The sequence below is a fragment of the Aplysia californica genome, unplaced genomic scaffold (assembly GCF_000002075.1).
Source record: "Aplysia californica isolate F4 #8 unplaced genomic scaffold, AplCal3.0 scaffold01115, whole genome shotgun sequence".
Lineage (NCBI taxonomy): Eukaryota > Metazoa > Mollusca > Gastropoda > Aplysiida > Aplysiidae > Aplysia > Aplysia californica.
In genome coordinates this window covers 117,602-136,145 of record NW_004798385.1, presented here as the reverse complement: position 1 = coordinate 136,145, position 18,544 = coordinate 117,602, and the positions used below count along the sequence as shown (strand labels likewise).

Sequence of the window (18,544 nt, the reverse complement as noted above, 5' to 3'; positions counted from 1 at the left end):
CTGTTGTTCAGTTTCATGTCAGATAAAGCAATGACATCATCAAGTGTCGTGTTCTGTTGTTCAGTTTCATGTCCGTTAGAGAAATCACTTCATTTATTGTGTTCTGTTGTTTATTTTCATGTCAGAGAAATGAGAAATTACATCATCATTTACTGTGGTTTGTTGTTCAGTTTTATGTCAGATAATAGAGAAATGATATCATCATTTATCGTGTTCTGACTGCTGTGACTGCAACATCAGAAGGTCATTTGCCTTACATTTACAGTAACAGTACACCTGAAGTACCATCGTACCATAAAATGAGAGTTGAGGATCTGTGTACCTGTATATGATGTACATACGTTTGTCAAATGTATGCACTTGCTTAAATACACCAACCTTTGCGCTTATTTCAATCAAGTGTTAATGAAACTGTAAGGTACTGCAAAAGTGGATAGTTGGTGGGTGCTCTGGTGTGGTTTGCTCCTTCTCTCCTATCAAACATCTATGGTCTTTATCTCCCCTCCTTCTTTTTTGTGTTTGTTACTCTCTTGTAACACCTTTAATGTTCAGCACTTATATAACCTTATTGTGTTGCAAGTGCTGTCAAACACTTACACTAAAACTTTTTTTAAAAATCAGAGCCGTGCTGTGTGAGGGCTGTACAATGTTTGAAGTGAAAGTTCAGAACAATCGCTACGCATGAAATCCTTATTCAGTCAGGGATGCCGGTTTTTCCCTTTCATCAGAAGAACACTTATAATTCTAAGCATTTGTTCTTTTTTGCTTAATGCTATATTCAGTTGTGTCTATGAACTGTCTTTTCATTTGCAAATGCAACTTTGTAAATGTTCAGGAACTTTCACACAATCCCAGTGGCTCTCCTGTTAACCAGGTCCCAGAGGCTATACTATAAATAGCACAGCGCTGTGGACTCTCGCCATCTATCCCAGTGTACCTTCTCACCCTGTGTTTCTGTTTCACGTCACGTAATTTGTTCTGCGCCTGCCATAATCTCTCTTGTTTTTAAGCGAATGCAAGCCATGATGCTTCCTTACCTTTTGCCAATGTTTGCTTTTTTTACATTTATCTCAATTTTAGTCCTTTGGTTGCCATATATATCTCTCTCTGCTGCACAATACACTTAACGAATTGCATATTATATTGATTACCTCTTCTTCTGTCAGATAATCAAAGTCTAATCACTGTGCTTTCAGTTTGGACACAGCTGTTGTATATTTTACCGACAATGTTCCGCTTTATAAGTTGTCCCCCCAGTGGTGCTCTCCCCTTTCCTGCGCAGTCGCTTCAACCTGCCAGACCAGCGTGGTTCCCAGTTGTGAATACTTTTTTGATTTGACACATTATTCTCCACAACGTTCTTTGGCTTATCGTCGCTATCGCAAGAACAACAAGTAACTCTGATCATTTTTACTTAACTTTCTCAGCCAGCAGGTCAGACAGAGTTACTGGTCTTTCTTGTGACACTGACAATATTCTGATAATGACAATGAAAATATTCTGATGATAATGACACAGACAATATTCTGATAAGGACAATGAAAATATTCTGATGATAATGACACAGACAATATTCTGATAAGGACAATGAAAATATTCTAATGATAATAATGACGCTGACAATAATGACACTGACAGTATTATGATAATGACACTGACAGTATTCTGATTATGACACTGACAGTATTCTGATTATGACACTGACAGTATTCTGATTATGACACTGACAGTATTCTGATAACAACAATTAACATTTTGAATCTGCTTTGCTGTACATTTTTTGGTATGTTTTTAAAAGAATAATTGTAGAGAGCATGCTGTGTAGTTTATTGTATGATTTTGTTCCTTGGCATAGAAATGTAGGCCAAACATTTGAGTAGTGTGTAGCTAGTAGAAGAAGTGCTGTATGATGATGTGTTTATGTTCCCCATCAATCCTGTTGATGACACAGAGATGTGCTTAAGCTTGCTATTGCAGACCTCTCAAGTACTCCGATTAATTAAAAACAGAGCCCTTCAGTTTTCTTTTAGCCATTGGGGAGAAAGCCTGATTGGATTTGCAAAAGTGCATTGATAAAGTCAGACTTTTTCTTGACTTCCATTACCGTTAGGTCATATGCGGTTTATTGTAAATGACGTGAATATCCCCACTGCTTAGTGTAAGTATAAGTCTCTGCCATATAATGCCATTTTGAAAAGGGACGTGTGACGGAGTCTTCAGACACTGAGCAGTTGCTATACCGGTTTTTTTTCATGCACAGTGTATTGTAGGCCTATTTGCAATACACATTTATTTGCGACTGTTGATTTGTTAAGTAATTTTAATCTACTGGAATGTCAGAGACTCTATACTGAACAAAGGTCCAAAAACTTAACTTCGATTTTCTCAAAACAGCATTTTTCGGGATAGCCCCCTTGTGCTTAAAAGCGACCTGGTATTTTTCCCCCTTAACTCCTTTTTTGTGGTGGTGGCGGGGGGGGATTTTGAGGGAAAGGTTGTTTTTTTTTTTGGTTTTTGTTTTGTTTTTGTTTTTGGGTTTTTTTGGTTCTAGCATGGAGTGGTTGGCAGGTCTGCTATACTATTGTTGTGAGGTTGTGTTATTGAATAAGTTAGAGTCGTCATATTATCTCTGTCCATAGATCGAGTTGTTCCTCAATGGTTGTGTTAGTTATGTTACATGTGAAATATTAGGAGTTGAACATTTAGTTTACAGAATGCATATAAGTGGGGTTTTTTAAAAGAGGAAAATAGTTATTTTATATTCCTTTATTGACAATCTAAACAAAAATAATTCAACATTTTTTGTTATATATACATATGCGTGTACACTGTCAGCGTACTTCAACATTTATAACAGAGCGACCTGCATAAAAGGTTACAAGATTTTTTTTTTAATTTGCAAGTTTGAGTCTCAGGAAGAAACCGCTTGTACTTGTACTTGTAAGAAGTTTTTGTGAAGAATTTTCTTCATTTTACTGTTTGACTTTGTCTAGTTCCTTCTTTGTTGGTGCATATTCTGTTCTTTCGTATTGGTGTTTATGGTGTCATGGCAGAGCTCTTAGCTGTTGCAGGAGGAGCACAGGAGTTTGATTCCCTCACGGGGCAGTGATTTCGTCAAGCATCTCTGTCTGCGGGAATGTTGTATCCCACTTACCCTTGGATGGCCCTGACACTAACAACTGTAACCGTCTGAGTGGAAGTGGCTCACCTCCCAAATGGTGTTAACTTTGTCAATGAGGGCATAAACCATGAGCAATTGATCATAATGTTTTGTACGAGGGTACTCGTTGGTTAAATACAGTAATTACTCCTTGATGATGTTTTGTACAACTAGTACAATGTACAAGTACGAGAGTACTCATTGGTTCATTACTCCTTGGATGGTTGCTGGGAGGAGCTGAGCTCAAAGGGACCCCCGTAGATTTTTGGAATAGCACACAGAAATCTAGATAGAAGTCTTGTCTAGATCCTGAAGACCGAAGTGAAGGTTTGATTTTTTTTTTTAAATCTTGTTACATTTGGTACTTAAAATGTATCAGTAGGTCTACATAATAATAATAATAATATATAATATTACTCTTGTGCTGTGGTACAAGTGAAACCAGTGATGACTTACGTCTGTGCTGTGGACATATTAGTTACTGATACTGCAGTTACAGTCAGAGATTTTGTACTTTATTGCAGAAATTTGACATTTTTGTCTTGTTGCTGTGTGGTCTTAAAAGATATTCTTCAAAGTACGTGAATTTTGTCCTGCAATCAAACATTGCATTGATCTGAACTTGAGGTGAATGTGCAAGGAGCACAGTTTTGTTAATGTTTGTTAAAAAACATGGAAGAACAGAGTCCATGGGACCAGTGATGTTGTGCAAAATTTTTATCTGAGGACACCACAACAGAATTGCATGTTCTCCCCGGTTTATTTCGTTAACTTCTCTTAGAATGTCGATGGTCTAGTGGTTAGGCTTCCAGACTTGTTATCATGAGATTGTAGGTTCCGGGGTTTGAGCCTCACCTCAGGCCAACATTGTGTCTCTGGAAAAGCTCTATACACAAATTTTCCCCATTTGGCTTGGTGTTTTTAGAGAGGAACGAAAATCCAGAGGTCCTATCTCTTAAATTTATTACATACAGTGTTGCAAGGGATATTCAACAACACCTACAATTTCTCATATTTTTTCACTTCTGCAAGACCATGGTAATAATTTATAATGATTGTTGCCAAAGGACAAATTATAATTTGTTAACTGAAACTTAAAGTAGTTTAAAGGGTGATATAAATTACAACTTTTGCTTAAAATGAGTGATCAGTACAGAAGTATCAGTAACAATACCAGGCAGTTCCTGTACTACCACACTGCTGTCTTGTTGGATCTTGTATCGTCCATTCCACTGGTCAGTTTGTATTTTGATGAATGTACATTACATGATGTGACGATGATCCCTGCCTGCTTCAGCTCAAATCCTAGACTAGAATTTGGTAGATTTTTTTCCCTTCTCCTAAACCATGGTTTTATGCAATACGCAAATCTATAAAATTTTGACTGAATACTTTTGATCTCCCACACTTTGTATGAACAATGATCTTCACTATCATAAATATCACATTCCTTGTGCATAGATATAATACCATTTCCCTTGTTGTGTCGCTCACCAAGTACTTGATTTGAACTGTCATCTCCCGATGCAAGTCTTATCTTTTTACTTTATCTAGTCTTAAATGTCGATTCTTTCTGTTCTGTTCACAAACCAGAAATATTTGGTTTGTCTCTTCGTCAGTTTTTTTCTGAAGTGAACCCATACATTTCTGTTATATACCTGCTCTGCAATCATAGAAGTTCTAATAAATCTATTTTAGTTCAAATTTACTTTCTTGTGTTTTCTTACCCTCATTTCCTTCTCTGAATTCTAAAAAGCTATCATCAATGTTTGAAGAATGAATGTTTCCAATGTTGTCCTGGTTAGTTACTGCATACGAGATATGTTGACACTGTGAACAGGTCCACTCAGCATCTCACCCCGCCCCCTTCAGTCCATTTTACCACTTCAAAGTTCAGACAGCCGAGACAGACTACTACAGTAGAACATACAGCGGCACCCGCTGCAGCGGGACCATCCCTACAGCGGGACTTTACACCAGAATCCCCTTTTTGTCTCTAGATAAAATCAATTAGATCTAACTGTGCTTGGGTTTAGCGGGACAAGGAAAGGCCCGAACTTGGGATACCGGTACTGCAAGAGAGATCAAGCGAGCTCCAGCTGGGGGAAGGGGCTTGGGGGTGGGGGGCCTGTAGGCAGGCTCCAAACAGGCAGTCAGTGGTGTGGCGTTGTAACTGGCCAGTCCAGTGATGGGTGAGGGGAGGCAGGTGGCAGACAGAGATGGTGTAGAGAAATGCTTTTCGTGTAAGCCACTCTTAAAGTGATGTGCCATAGCCCAAGGCCTTGGCTAGGCCAAAAAAGACAAGTTAAAGACGAGGAGAGCGTGTCGTGTGTGATTTTTCGGCAATTCCCCTTTGCGTTCCTATAGCGGGAACTTGCCTACAGCGGAATTTTTCTTCTTGAACTAGTAGTCCCGCTGTAGCCATGCTCTACTGTATACAGCTGTCCACAGACAAAGCGATGTCACTGCACATTTTATGATTTTCACCAAAAAAAATTTTAACTTTTGACTCGTGGCCTATCTGAATTTATGAATGTTTTTCTAAACATAGTTATCTGGAAAAGTAGATATGTCGCTCTGCCATCGACACTGAGCATAAGATCTGCCATTTAACATTGCTTTATCGCTTTTTTTGGGGTTGTGTTTTCCGGCGCTCGCAACTGCATAAAGTCATTTGAGTGCGCAGGGTACATAAAACTTTTTCAGTAGGTGGGAAATTTTGAATTTTGCCCGGGTGGCAGCCGAAGCCTACTCTTATCGATTTTAGACCACCAAGGGATCTTTACTTTAACTTTAACATGCACACGGGCCCTCTGGGATTTTTCGCCCTTGTCTGAGAAGGCTAAGTGTAGATCTTTCCTCCTACCAGAAGATCAGAAAGACAGCAGTAAGAAGGAGCCAAGGAGTAGCGGTAGAAAGACTGCAGGAGTCAAGAGCCCAGAGGAGAGGGCAAAGGAGGTGAGGGGGTGGGGGAAGATAGAGGAGACGAAAGCAGACGACAGAACATTGCTAGAGAGCAGGAAAGGAGGTGAAAGGAGACAATTTTAGAGAAGGAAATTTTTCGGCCGCTACCTAGATTCGAACCTGGGACCCTTGAATGAGAGGCGAACACCTTAACCTCTAGGCCATGAAAGCCCCCCTTTACCACTTTGAAAACTACTGCCAGTATTTCGGATGTTGATACATTGTCCTGTTTTGATACATGAAGAATATGGACAAGACAAGTATAACGAATAAATTAAAACTTTTAAAAATTGATTTAGTCAAATAAGGCGCAATGCCATGAGTATAGAGCCATAAACCGTATGGTCTGCAGCAATAGCTCATCCATTCGTCCTATTGTTAAAATGTCCTTCAAAGTTTTGTTTTGTTTTAGTAAGAGTTATACGGCACTTGCAACACAAAAAGGTTATATAAGTGCCAAAGATTAGAGGTTTTATAAGAGTAACAAACACAAAAAAGGAGGAGGAGAGATAAGGATGATAGATGTTTGATAGGAAAGAAGGAACAATCCACAACACAGCAATGCATATGTTTTGTGAGTGCGTGCGGGTACCATATATAGAAATCAGATAACTTTTCAACCTTACTCAACAACTGTGACAAGAAACAGGACATCAAACAAATGGCATCAAATCATCTCGGCATTTATTGCATTTCAAAGAGCAGCAGCAAGCAGAAAATGCGTTCAATTTAACATTAAAATTAAGTCGTCAAATGAAGAATAGACCATGGGGAAGATGGCATGTGTTTCTACACTGACAATGAGATGCATTCATTCATCATGTGGCAGTAAATATAACTTAATATAGGCATAGTAAAATCAAGAACTGAACTGAACACATCTTTCTGTCGAGCAGTGATTATATTCTTTCACTTGTACTTGTAGTGATCGTAAACATACACCCAGACAGAAAATCATTTTCTATAAAGTAATCAAGTCATCCCACGATATAAATAACGAAAAAGCGCCTTCTAAAATCTTTCCACACAAATTGAGAAATACTTTTTTTGGTCCACTAACAGAGGTCACTCTACATTCACTCTCAACACAATGGGAAAGTCTGTCAAGACAGAACAGATTCACTTTCAAAGCAATGGGAAAGTCTTGTCAAAACAGATTCACTCTCAACACAATGGGAAAGTCTTGTCAAAACAGATTCACTCTCAACACAATGGGAAAGTCTGTCAAGACAGAACGGATTCACTTTCAAAGCAATGGGAAAGTCTTGTCAAAACAGATTCACTCTCAACACAATGGGAAAGTCTTGTCAAAACAGATTCACTCTCAACACAATGGGAAAGTCTTGTCAAAACAGATTCACTCTCAACACAATGGGAAAGTCTTGTCAAAACAGATTCACTCTCAACACAATGGGAAAGTCTTGTCAAAACAGATTCACTCTTAACACAATGGGAAAGTCTTGTCAAAACAGATTCACTCTTAACACAATGGGAAAGTCTTGTCAAAACAGATTCACTCTTAACACAATGGGAAAGTCTTGTCAAAACAGATTCACTCTCAACACAATGGGAAAGTCTGTCAAGACAGGGGTTTTTTTTCCACTCTACATTCATTTTCAACACAAAGGTAAAGTCTTGTGAAGATAGATTTACTCAACATTCATTCTCAATACAATGGCAAAGTCTGTCAAAACAGACTTACCCTACATTCACCCTCAACACAATGGCAAAGTTTGTTCAGACAGATTTACCCTACATTCACTCTCTCTCAACCCAAAGGGAAAAGTCTTATCAAGACAGATTTGGGAAAGTTTGTCAAGACAGAATTAGTAGAACTGACATCTCAGACTATACAACTGTCAGTTAAATGCTATAAAACACTGGGCGTGGTCAAACGTCTGACCGGGCCTGGTCACCAGGGGACCTAGGAACAAAACGTGTCTTGAGAACAAACAGATACCCGGTGGTGGTTTACAAAAGGAAATGACGGGGAGCTTAAATTTTCACAGTGAACTTGACAGATTTGTTTGGTCCCGGAGGTCCTGCCTTGAACAGCGCTCGATGGATTGTGGGGATCTCGATTGGTGCTTCGGGCAGGGAACCAATGCCACTTTTCTTGTATAACCTGGAGGTGAGAGAGCGAACAGGTCGTCAAACATTCCTCAACAGTCAGCAGATCAGTTTTGAAAAAGAGGTGGACATCAACAGAAAAGTTAACAGTCATTTAGAACACTGATAAAGCAAGATGGACAGACAGAGAGAATTGAGGTTAAAAAAAGAAGTATAATCAAATTTTCAGTATCGGTATCAGTTGACACCCTCAACTCTCAGCAGATCAATCTTAAAAATCACAACAAATCTGCTCTAACAGCCACCTGTATAAGACAAGACAATCACCAGTACGAACAACCACTTCCCATTTCCCCTCTTGCATTTTTTAAAAAACATTATAGTGACACTGTGCAAGACGTCCACTTGTCTAAAAAGGTCACTTCGTCAATTTCAACAGCACTTAAAATTATTTTTTTTTATTTAAAAAAATAATTTTTAATGCCAAAAAAAGAGGCCGCTGAAGATGAGGTGATGAAAACCAGCACTACCATCCACAAATGTTGTTAATGACATAAGATGAAAGAAAGCGTGTCATCACACACACTGCCCAAATGAGATTTACATCATCACCTAAAACTTTCTGACTGAAATGACCCTGTACCAAAAAGTTCTGCAGTGACTTTGATCTTATGAAGTAGTTTACTGTGAAGAGTTTTTCTGCCACATTCAACAGTGAAGTTATCTGTACACTATTAGACCTACCTGAGCGCTTCCCCTGTGATGTCTGGGTCCACGTCTCCAGCTGCTTTCTTCACCACGGCCGCGACCGGTGTCGTCATCTTCACATACATCGGCTGACCTGGAAGAAAGATGCAAGTCACAGAATTATAATTTTAAGTTACAGATTTATTGCTCTTTTTACGTATTGGGAGTAAACAGAAGAAAGTCAAAGTTTTAAGACACTCACCGTCTCTGCGTGCCATAACTTTTACATGAAATGTATCCACCTATATATGTATAATCTAAATCCTCCCCATGCACTGACAGTCAAATATTTGAAATATCTTCCATGACCAAAAATAACAGTTTTGCTCCAAATCCTTTCCTAAAAATCTGAGTTGTGGAAAAACATCAGTGCCTCCGGAACCCCAGTATATTCAGATTACATTACAAACTGATCATGCCAAATAAAAATGTAACGCAAATCACAACTCATGTACATACAGCAAAAAAAAAAACCCCTGTGTATCTTCACATCATTTACGAAAAGTTGCATTCGACCAGTGGAAACATAATTCAAGAAAAAAAAAAGATTTTATGCATATCCTATCAGGGTTCTTCTAGGGGGGAAAAAATTAGAGGGGTCCATATTTTATCAGAGTATTTGGCAGGTCTACCTAAGACATCTCTCACTGTCTTCAGTTTTACATGAAAAATAATCACCTGGATATTTAAAGTAAATCAGCATACTGACACACAAATGTTCTAAGTCACTCATTATCTTAGTTTTAATTTTAGTAAAAGTTTTATGGCACTTGAAAACACAAATAGAGGTCATATAAGTCCCGAAGATTATAAGTGTTTTTAGAGAGAAACATACAAAGAAAGGAAGGAGAGATAAGGACGACAGATGTTTGTTAGGAGAGAAGAAGGAGCAAAACATTTCCGAGCACCCACCAACCACCCGCACTCACCGTCCAACTCTCGACTGTGGTACTTCTGCACGGCACTGACGGCATCCGGCTTGCTGATGTACACAACTTCTGCTGAGCCGGGCTTGAGCAGTTTGGCCTTCTTCAGGGGACCCACAGCACCAAACAGTTCCTGAAAACATTCGCCACACAACAGAAACTAATTAACCACACAACAGAAACTAATTACGGAACGAACAATATACATGTGTACCTGACAAAATCCCTATATTTTTCATAGTTACAACACTTCACTCAGCCAGTAATAAGCCTTAGCTTAGCGGAAAGTGCTGCAGGACCACATGGAAAGCAGAAAACAATATTTTTTCATAAACAACTCTTTGTCTTCACAGAAATAGGCATATAGTCAGTTCATAGATGATAGAGGCTTCATGATGTGCTTTGGTCTCGGTTCTAAAGAAACAAACAACACAAGCACCAATATATAACGCAACATAAGGCAAAGGAAATCCACTCTGATTTTGGCAGGTGAAACCTATGTTAACATTTCATTAACCCTATCCGTATGTCGTGTTTTACTATCGTATCCATACCACGTGGGGAATTCTGTGCCACCACTTTCAAAGAGGAAATTTACTCGTTAATCCGATCCGTACGCTTTGCATAGCTGTCTGTCAAAATGATTTTATGACATATACTGAAAGTGTCAAAGAGATCTTCATACTAGAAGTATTTTAAAATGTGAAGAATAAAACCAGGGGTACAAAATGACCCCAGGGCGTATGGATAGGGTTAAGTCTCTTTCTCTTATATGAAGAACTGCTGCTTTATAAAATATCTGCAGAAACCAGGTACCCAGTAGCTGCAAGAGAATTTTGTTCATAAACCATTGGCCGTATCTCTGCACAACCAGGTCAGCGTAACTTTCCATTACACACAGTACTTAACAAATAAAACTGACATACAACCAACCAAATAAACAACGCACAGGTACAACCAAATGCACAAAGGGCCATCTATGCCCATCTTAGACCAGGAAGGTTATCCAAACTTCTCTCAATGCACTGACTCCCACTAAGTTTTTCTTAAATCACAGAACTCACAATGATGTCGTCTTGTGTGACTCCATTGAACAAGTTTGTCACCATCACACGGTAACCCTGTAGGGGGCTGATCACCGCGCCGTCACTCTCCTGGGAAAACAAACACAATTTGCTGTAGTGTTTTTACTGGTAATATACTAGACCATTACAAAGACCAAGAATTTTTAAAAAACCAACACTTGGTCATACAGGTATTATAATTATTATACATAGCATCAGCATGAGGAAAGAATAAAGGATATTTTGTTGTAAAAAGTTCAGACTTTCACAAAGACTGAGGACCAAAAAAAGAGTACATGTAACATTTCGTCATAAAGCACCATACTATTACAGGAAGAAAATTGTATAGAGTGGGGAATAAGAAAATGAGAACTGTTTCAAGGATACACCACAATAATCACTCATCTACAAACGATGCTACTTGACACAACATGACATTACACACGTTTCATATTTTCACAGGCCTCAGTCTGCACATATCAAAATGCAAGCAACCAACCCTAGGTGCTCTGTGACATCATAAAAAATCGTTGGTAATAACTCGTTGCAGGCGCATTTTACAACCAATGTATTACACATGTCTGTCATGATTTCTGAAATATCCATGCACAACTGAAACGATACAAAAAAAACTTTAAAATATGGGACCTGGACATAGAAATGTTAACAAAACAGTAAGCATACAAAGAGAGTAATAAAAAGGGAAAAAACAAAGCAGAAATTCTATACCGTATTGCTGATTGTTAATGTTTTTTCACCAAAGATTTCCAACGTCTTACCAAGTCAATAATCTCCAAGTCCTCCGCAACAGCCGCCTTTGACTTCTTGTTTGGGGAGGGGTCAAGGTCGATACCTGGCCCACCACCTCGGCCTAACCTCAGCGGCCCCGACACATCGGGAGCTGCCACCGGCTTCCTCTTGAGGCCAGCGGGGGAGATCTTGATCGACGGGGTCACAGTTTTTGTGGCGAGTTGTCTGCTGGGCTGAGAGACGGAGGCAGCACCAGGGGGCGCACGCGGGGGGTGTTGGGAGAAACCTCCCGAGTAGGACACCGGCCGCATGCCTGCCGCCTCCACCGTCTTCAAACTGGACATGTGCACCTTGGGGATCTCGGGGACAGAGATGGAGGAAGGATTGTACTGCGGGTTATCCCAGTCTTTGTAGCCGCGCGATTGGGGGAAGGGCGGAGGCTCAAAGTACGCCGCTTCCTCTTGGTACTCCCCGTAGCCGGGCTCCCGGTACGCCGTGGGCTGTGGGTACTGGGGGGCTGGAGGGTGCGGGTGACCACCGCGGGAAAGCGTGGGCTGGGGAGGGGCGGCCGGGTTCCTGTAGCGGTCGTTGCGGATTTGGATGATGGGGACAGCATCGGCTATTTGTGGCGTCATGCCTGGAACAGGCTGTCGACAAAATGACACAACAAGGGATAAACATTTCCATCATTCTTCCAGTTTCAAAATTCAGAAAACTTGCAAAGTACCAAGACTTTCCAACTTATTACCAAACAAACTTGACACACTCAAATATTGAAGTCGGCTTTCATACAAATTTCTTACAGCAGTGAGAGTGAATTTGTACACATCACTACAAACACGTTTAAAAATTGTAAAACCATTTAATTTTTCCCTTATGACCCTTGTGCAAAAGATTGATGTGGGACAATAAAGTCTCAAAACAACAACAATAGCCTATCTGGAAAAAACAAGTTAAGCCTTTTTCAATACTGCATACAGTTATAGTGTAAGAGTCACATAGGGGAAGCGAACAAATATAATACAAAACGTAAGTACGAAAAACAAATCTTTCCTGAAAAAGAGTTGTCAAGAAAGGAAAAAGCTAAGCAACACAGAGATGTATACCTAAGTAAATGACAGTGTTTTCTACAGCTACAAGAAAGTTGCGCATATGTGAAACCACATCTACAGTATTTTTTGGGTTCAAAATTTTTTTATATTTCACAGCAATATATTTAACTAATGAGTCTGCAGCAAACCTCTGGAAAATGCTCCTTTCACTTGGAAACCATGTCAGAGGGCAAAGGGCAAAGACAGGAAAAAGAGTCAAAGACAAAAGACAACAACAACAAATCAAACAACCAAAATCCTGTCTCTTAAGTAACAACTGCACTAGTCCCGCACCTTGTTACGTTTTGTGACCTGCAGGGACGAGCCAGTGAAGGAGACTTCTGTGCTGGGGACGGGCCGGGTCACCTGTAGACCCCCGGGGGTCGCTCGTACCTGGCCACGGCTCTTGGCATTTGGGTTGGACAACTGGGCAATGTACGGGATACAAATACAGCATTTTATCAACCAACGCTTCGACACACACCACAGCGCTTTGATTAAATTGATACAAAACACTTTATTACACATCCATTCAACATATCTTTATCACATAAAAGGATTACTATTGATACTATAACAATATGAAAGTACAGCAACAATAAGCATAAAGATCAGTCATTGCTTCTCATCCACACTAATCTAATTTGATTATATAGCTATCATTTTCCATACTCTTCTGACTTTATTTAACTCACTAACCTCTGATCCCCAAACACAGACAGGATCAGATTTTCACATTTTTTCCAAGAAGGCCATCTGATAATGCAATATAATATAGTTCTTGTACCAAACTTAAGTTTAATCATTTTCCTAACCAGAAATGAAGATTTCTCAAATACGGGAGTAGTTTAGATAAAAAAACACCTTTCACATTGGTGACACTGTAGAGGCCTAAACACCTGATTTTATCTTTTAACTTCTCTATCATAAAAAAATACCAGATCGAGGAACGTTTGAGGACATAGCAAAGCAGTATTAGAATAATTAGGAAAAATATAGATATATATCTAAAACTAGTCCTTATATTTTTGGTTACAATAATTTATTTTTCTGTTACTTTCTGTTACATTCAGTGAGGAGATAAATTTTCCAGAATTGAAAATAATGGGACATTAGAAAATTTGGGTAAAATTTTTTAAAACAGATTTTAATGTTGTAAAGTGTCAAATATTATAATGAGGGAGAAATGTATCATTACATAAGCCAAAAAAAAGCCGGTATTTCAATTTTTACATTCCTGAGAATTTTTTTTAAATGCGTGAAAATGACTAGTACTGGGAGACCATTGAGATTCCGGACTTGCCAGGGCTTAGAATTACACAATATTCACCAACGTCGCTTCCAGATTACTTTGTTATATAGTATTTTAATCATGCTCTCAAAAGACACAAAATTCTTTTCGGCTAAAACAACAACAGCAACTGCATGTCAAATTCCAAAAGATTGCTGAGATATCTTACCGTCCTTGTGAGTGGTCCTGGGGCTGTCACGGGGGTGGGTTTCTGAAAGATGAACAGAGCATACACTCAGATGAACAAGTCAAACCACAATACAATTTGGTTTTCATATAACATCATCCAAGACCATTCCAATCTATTACATGACTGGACTGAAAATATTCATGGCAGTGTTCATTTTTTCTCCGATTTATTTTTTAAATCAGTGTCTTTTGCACATTAAAATATAATCTAAATGGGACACACCTATGGGAGTGCATACACACTTACAATGAAACTAAGTCACTGATTTCGGACTCAAAAAACACTCTGACTCATTAAAAGAAGAAGCCTCTGTTTCTTTTTCGCTCACTTAAATTATTAAAATTCCATGTATTCACCAAACACCAAAACAAACAAACCCACTAACATTGCTTGCAAAGCAAACAACCCCCACTGAATTGTTCTCCTGCATCAAACTTTTTGTCTACTCTACTGAACAGGATTGTTGATCACTCTGTATTGTGGATCATTATACATATATATATATAGCTTTTATTGTGTCATATAGTGTACTTTATGACTGGACTTTTCTGAGACACTCAATCATCTCATGCAAACAATCAGAAGCCTTTGAGAATATTCCCTCACATACACACACAGAAAGAAGTATAAAAGTAACACTCACAAAGGCAGGGGGAGGAGGACCACTGCCCGGGCCGCCCGGCCCCTTCTTCCGCACTGCCTTCTGAGCCTGTCTCTGCAGCAAGGACCGAGCGTCAAACGTGCCCTTCTGAACTTGTTTCTGGACAATTTTGTTCCGTGCATCTCCACCACCACCTTTCTTTATGACAACTATTTTGTCTCTGGCATCAACCACGGCCTTCGGGCCCAACTTTGACCTCGCATCAAATGTCTTCCTTATTTGTAGTTTCTGAGGAGGAACATTCTGGCCGACGCCAGCACTGGTTCTCTGTTGGGGTTTCCGTCTCTGTCCAGCTTGAGGATTACTGGGAGAAAACAAGGAGGGACAGTCAAAACCAAAGTGGACAAATACAGTTGAAATTCCGAAATTGTCTAAAGACAGCCATCCATTGTCAAAAAGAAAAGTAGCTGTCTTAAACAAGTGGACATCTTAGTGTCTTTATACTTTTTTCTAAAAACCAAAAGGGGGAAATAACAAATGATCATTAGTACAGGTAGTTGTCTTGTACAGGTGCTGTTAGAGCAGACAACATTAGACTGTATTACGTTTCAATCAAGCTCAATTTCAACCAATGAGGCTAAAACAATTCACTGACATTTAAAAAGGCCAAAAACCAAGATGAGTCACAACGGCCCCAATTCCCAACATCAACAATTACCTTCCAATATATATCTGTGGACTGTGTATAGTGAGTGCAGTGAAGTCAAGTTTTTTGCTCATATATACAGTTGCGAGCCCTGTAAAACCTCTACTAAAACTAAAAGTGTAGTTTAGTATTGTAGTAGTAGTGAAGTTAGTGTAATCTATGACTATAACAGACTTATTTAATTACAAATTACACACAGTGTGATTAGGCTAATTTATATGCAATAAGCAGAGTTGAAGTGACTATGCAGACTTAAGTTTGATTAAAAACAAAAATTATCTATATTCAGACTCTGAATCGAGTCCAGCATGACGTCACTTCCGACTGAGCTTTATCTTCCATGTCTTTCCCTAGAGTTAGTGGTCAACGCTGGGATCACTCGGCCCCCTAAACTACACCAAAGATATCCCTTGACTACATCTACAATCAATCTTTTATTTGTTTTTAATTTTCCGCTGTAAAAATGTGAGTAAAACCCCCCGAGGAATGATGGACAGAAAAAAAAGCCCGAACATGTATCCCGTTGATACTGGTGTACAGGCAAGTCCAAAGCACAATGAAGGGGGGGGGGGGTTTGCAGGGGGGAACATTCCCCCCTATTACTATTTTGACCCTAATTTGATGTTTTGCAGTCAGGTTTGAAATTTTCTTCAAAAAAATTTAATTTGTGACAGTTTAAAAGTTTTAGTGACGAGCGGACAGCTAGAAAACGACAACTAAACGCTATTGGCCGATATATCTAGACCTATAGTAACACTACAGCCGTCTTGTTTCACCTCACAAGGGGGATGCCCGTTGCGTCATCTGATCGTGATGATTTTGCGTAGCGTGCGGCTTGCACTGGCAGTTTCCCTTAAAAAAGAAACGATCCGGATCAAAATGGCCGATCATTTACACTGCATCGTTGAACTTTGTTTAAACTGTAACTTGCTTTCGTACGTAGGCCTACTTTTAGTCTTCTTCTTCTCAGTTTATGTAGTGTACAGCATCAGAATCAATCTGGGCGGGAAGAAGGCCGCTGCACAATCACAGACAACCGAATCAAACAGTTCTGCAAGTTGCAAAGCAAAGCAAATGGAAGAGGCAAGCCGTACTTAATGACGGCTAGACTGGCAGTCTAGCCGTACTTAAGTACGGCTAGACAGCTTGGCTAGCCGTACTTATTCTAGATGACGGCTAGACTGACAATAAAAAGAAAATAGGCCTACTGAATTGTAAATATATAAAATTTTAGTTTGCAGTACCTCTAAAGTATTTGTATTTGAGACAAAACCAGGTGCCCTAGTGCATGTATTTTAAACCTCCTGTTTTCTAATGTTAATAGGGCCTAAGATTAAGTACCGCTAGACTGTCAGTCTAGCCGCACTTAAATACGGGTAGCAGCCAGGCTAGCCGTACTTAAGGACGGCTAGACTGTTAGGCTAGCCGTACTTAATATTGACGGCTGAATTGTAGATGAAATTTTTAGTTTGCAATGCCTAAAGTAAGTATTTGTAATGTATTTCAGACAAAACCAAAAGGTGCCTTACTGACTTGCATGTATTTGAACCTGAATAATTACTAGATCTAGATCTAATGAGACCTGTGTACTTAACAGGTTTGAGTCGATAGGGCCAAACCTAGGTAAGTACAGCTAGCCACTTCGAAGAAAATTGAAAATAATCCGAGTCGGCAGACTGCCATCGTGCGGTCGTGTTGCCACCATGACATGACTGACAAAGTGGGAATCCCTCAATGACATCAAACAATATAGGCCAATGGCTCTAGCTATCTGCTCGTCACTTGTCGCGGCTCATGTTTTAGTGGTTCAGCTCAGCACAGTGACAGTGATCAGTTGGATCCCCAACCCCAAGCAAGGCAGTGCATCTCTGTGGGCGGGAGTGAAAGTAAAAATGTACCAGTTTGCCCCCCTGTTTTAACCCATATTGGGATATGTTACCGTTAGATTTGAAATTTTCTTGAAAATAATTGATTTGCGACAGTTTTAGTGGCTTTATAACTTTATAATACTTTATTTGTGATCTGCAGCAAACAGTACTGCAGTTTTTGACCCTGAAGCAGTGCATCTGTGTGCGGAAGCGAAAGTAAAAATTTACCAAACTTGCTATTATATTGCAGTACTGAATGAACAGCGGTCCTAGTCTGTCAATGCAATTAGAGAAATAATTCTTTTTGTCACTTCAGTAAGGCACTGACTGTACTGTAAGGGAGAAACCGAAACTTCGCTGAAATGGAAAGACGCGACGCAGTGACAAAGAAAACAATAAAAGTCCAGATTCTATGACAAGTCAATTGAAATCAACTTGTAATAATAACATCTAAATAACTCAGCATGTGTTCACTGGGGGGAGGAAATCAAATTGACAACTTACTTTAATCGCACTTTCACATTTTTAGTCTTTATGAAATCGTCAAGAGATATATCCGCCATGTTGAAGAAAATTGCTATTATAATGCAGTACTGAATGGACTGCGGTCCTAGTCTGTCAATGCAATTTGATAAATAATTCTTTTTGTCACTTCAATAAGTACAAAAAATGTATTGAGATTTTTCAGTATAGCTCCAATAGCATCTATGATACTCATATAATTATTTCTTCTCGATATTAAAAGCCACTGTTAACCCCTTATATCCATAGATAGTCACCTGAATGACCGCGGTACAAATCACGCGCAATGGGCTAGGCTAGCATATGAACTTCATATTACACAACGCGCAAATACATGTAGATGACGGAAAAGAAAACACAACAACAAAAGATCATATAAATATCTTGCAGACGATAGACCTTAAAGTACGTCCAGATGGAACCAAGACATTAAGGATCAACTTCTATCGGGGCAACCGTGGGGGCACCACTGCATTTGACAACCAGCTCTCGCCATTTCTCGCTGTCCTCTGCTTTCCTCAGATTGTCATCCATCGTCTTTCCTGTCCACTCTGTAATGTTGTCTTTCCATCTCCTTCTCTGCCTTCTTCTCTT

The 18,544-nt window shown here is 39.4% G+C and overlaps 1 protein-coding gene across 2 annotated transcripts; it reads right to left on the bottom strand.

The window, feature by feature from the left end:
- Positions 1-6,791: 6,791 nt before the first annotated feature.
- Positions 6,792-18,038, bottom strand: LOC101854375 (polymerase delta-interacting protein 3). 2 transcript variants are annotated; one of them, XM_005111757.3, is made up of 9 exons: positions 17,933-18,038; positions 14,891-15,218; positions 14,233-14,274; positions 13,067-13,198; positions 11,711-12,328; positions 10,932-11,021; positions 9,871-10,000; positions 8,939-9,035; positions 6,792-8,249 (listed from the first exon to the last, which is right to left on the bottom strand). In XM_005111757.3, exons 1-9 carry the CDS (start codon positions 17,989-17,991, stop codon positions 8,120-8,122), a joined length of 1,626 nt encoding a protein of 541 aa, XP_005111814.1. In that variant the 5' UTR covers positions 17,992-18,038; the 3' UTR covers positions 6,792-8,119. The 2 variants fall into 2 exon arrangements, with proteins under 2 accessions (XP_005111814.1, XP_005111815.1); XM_005111758.3 differs by having other exon boundaries at positions 14,897-15,218.
- Positions 18,039-18,544: the final 506 nt, after the last annotated feature.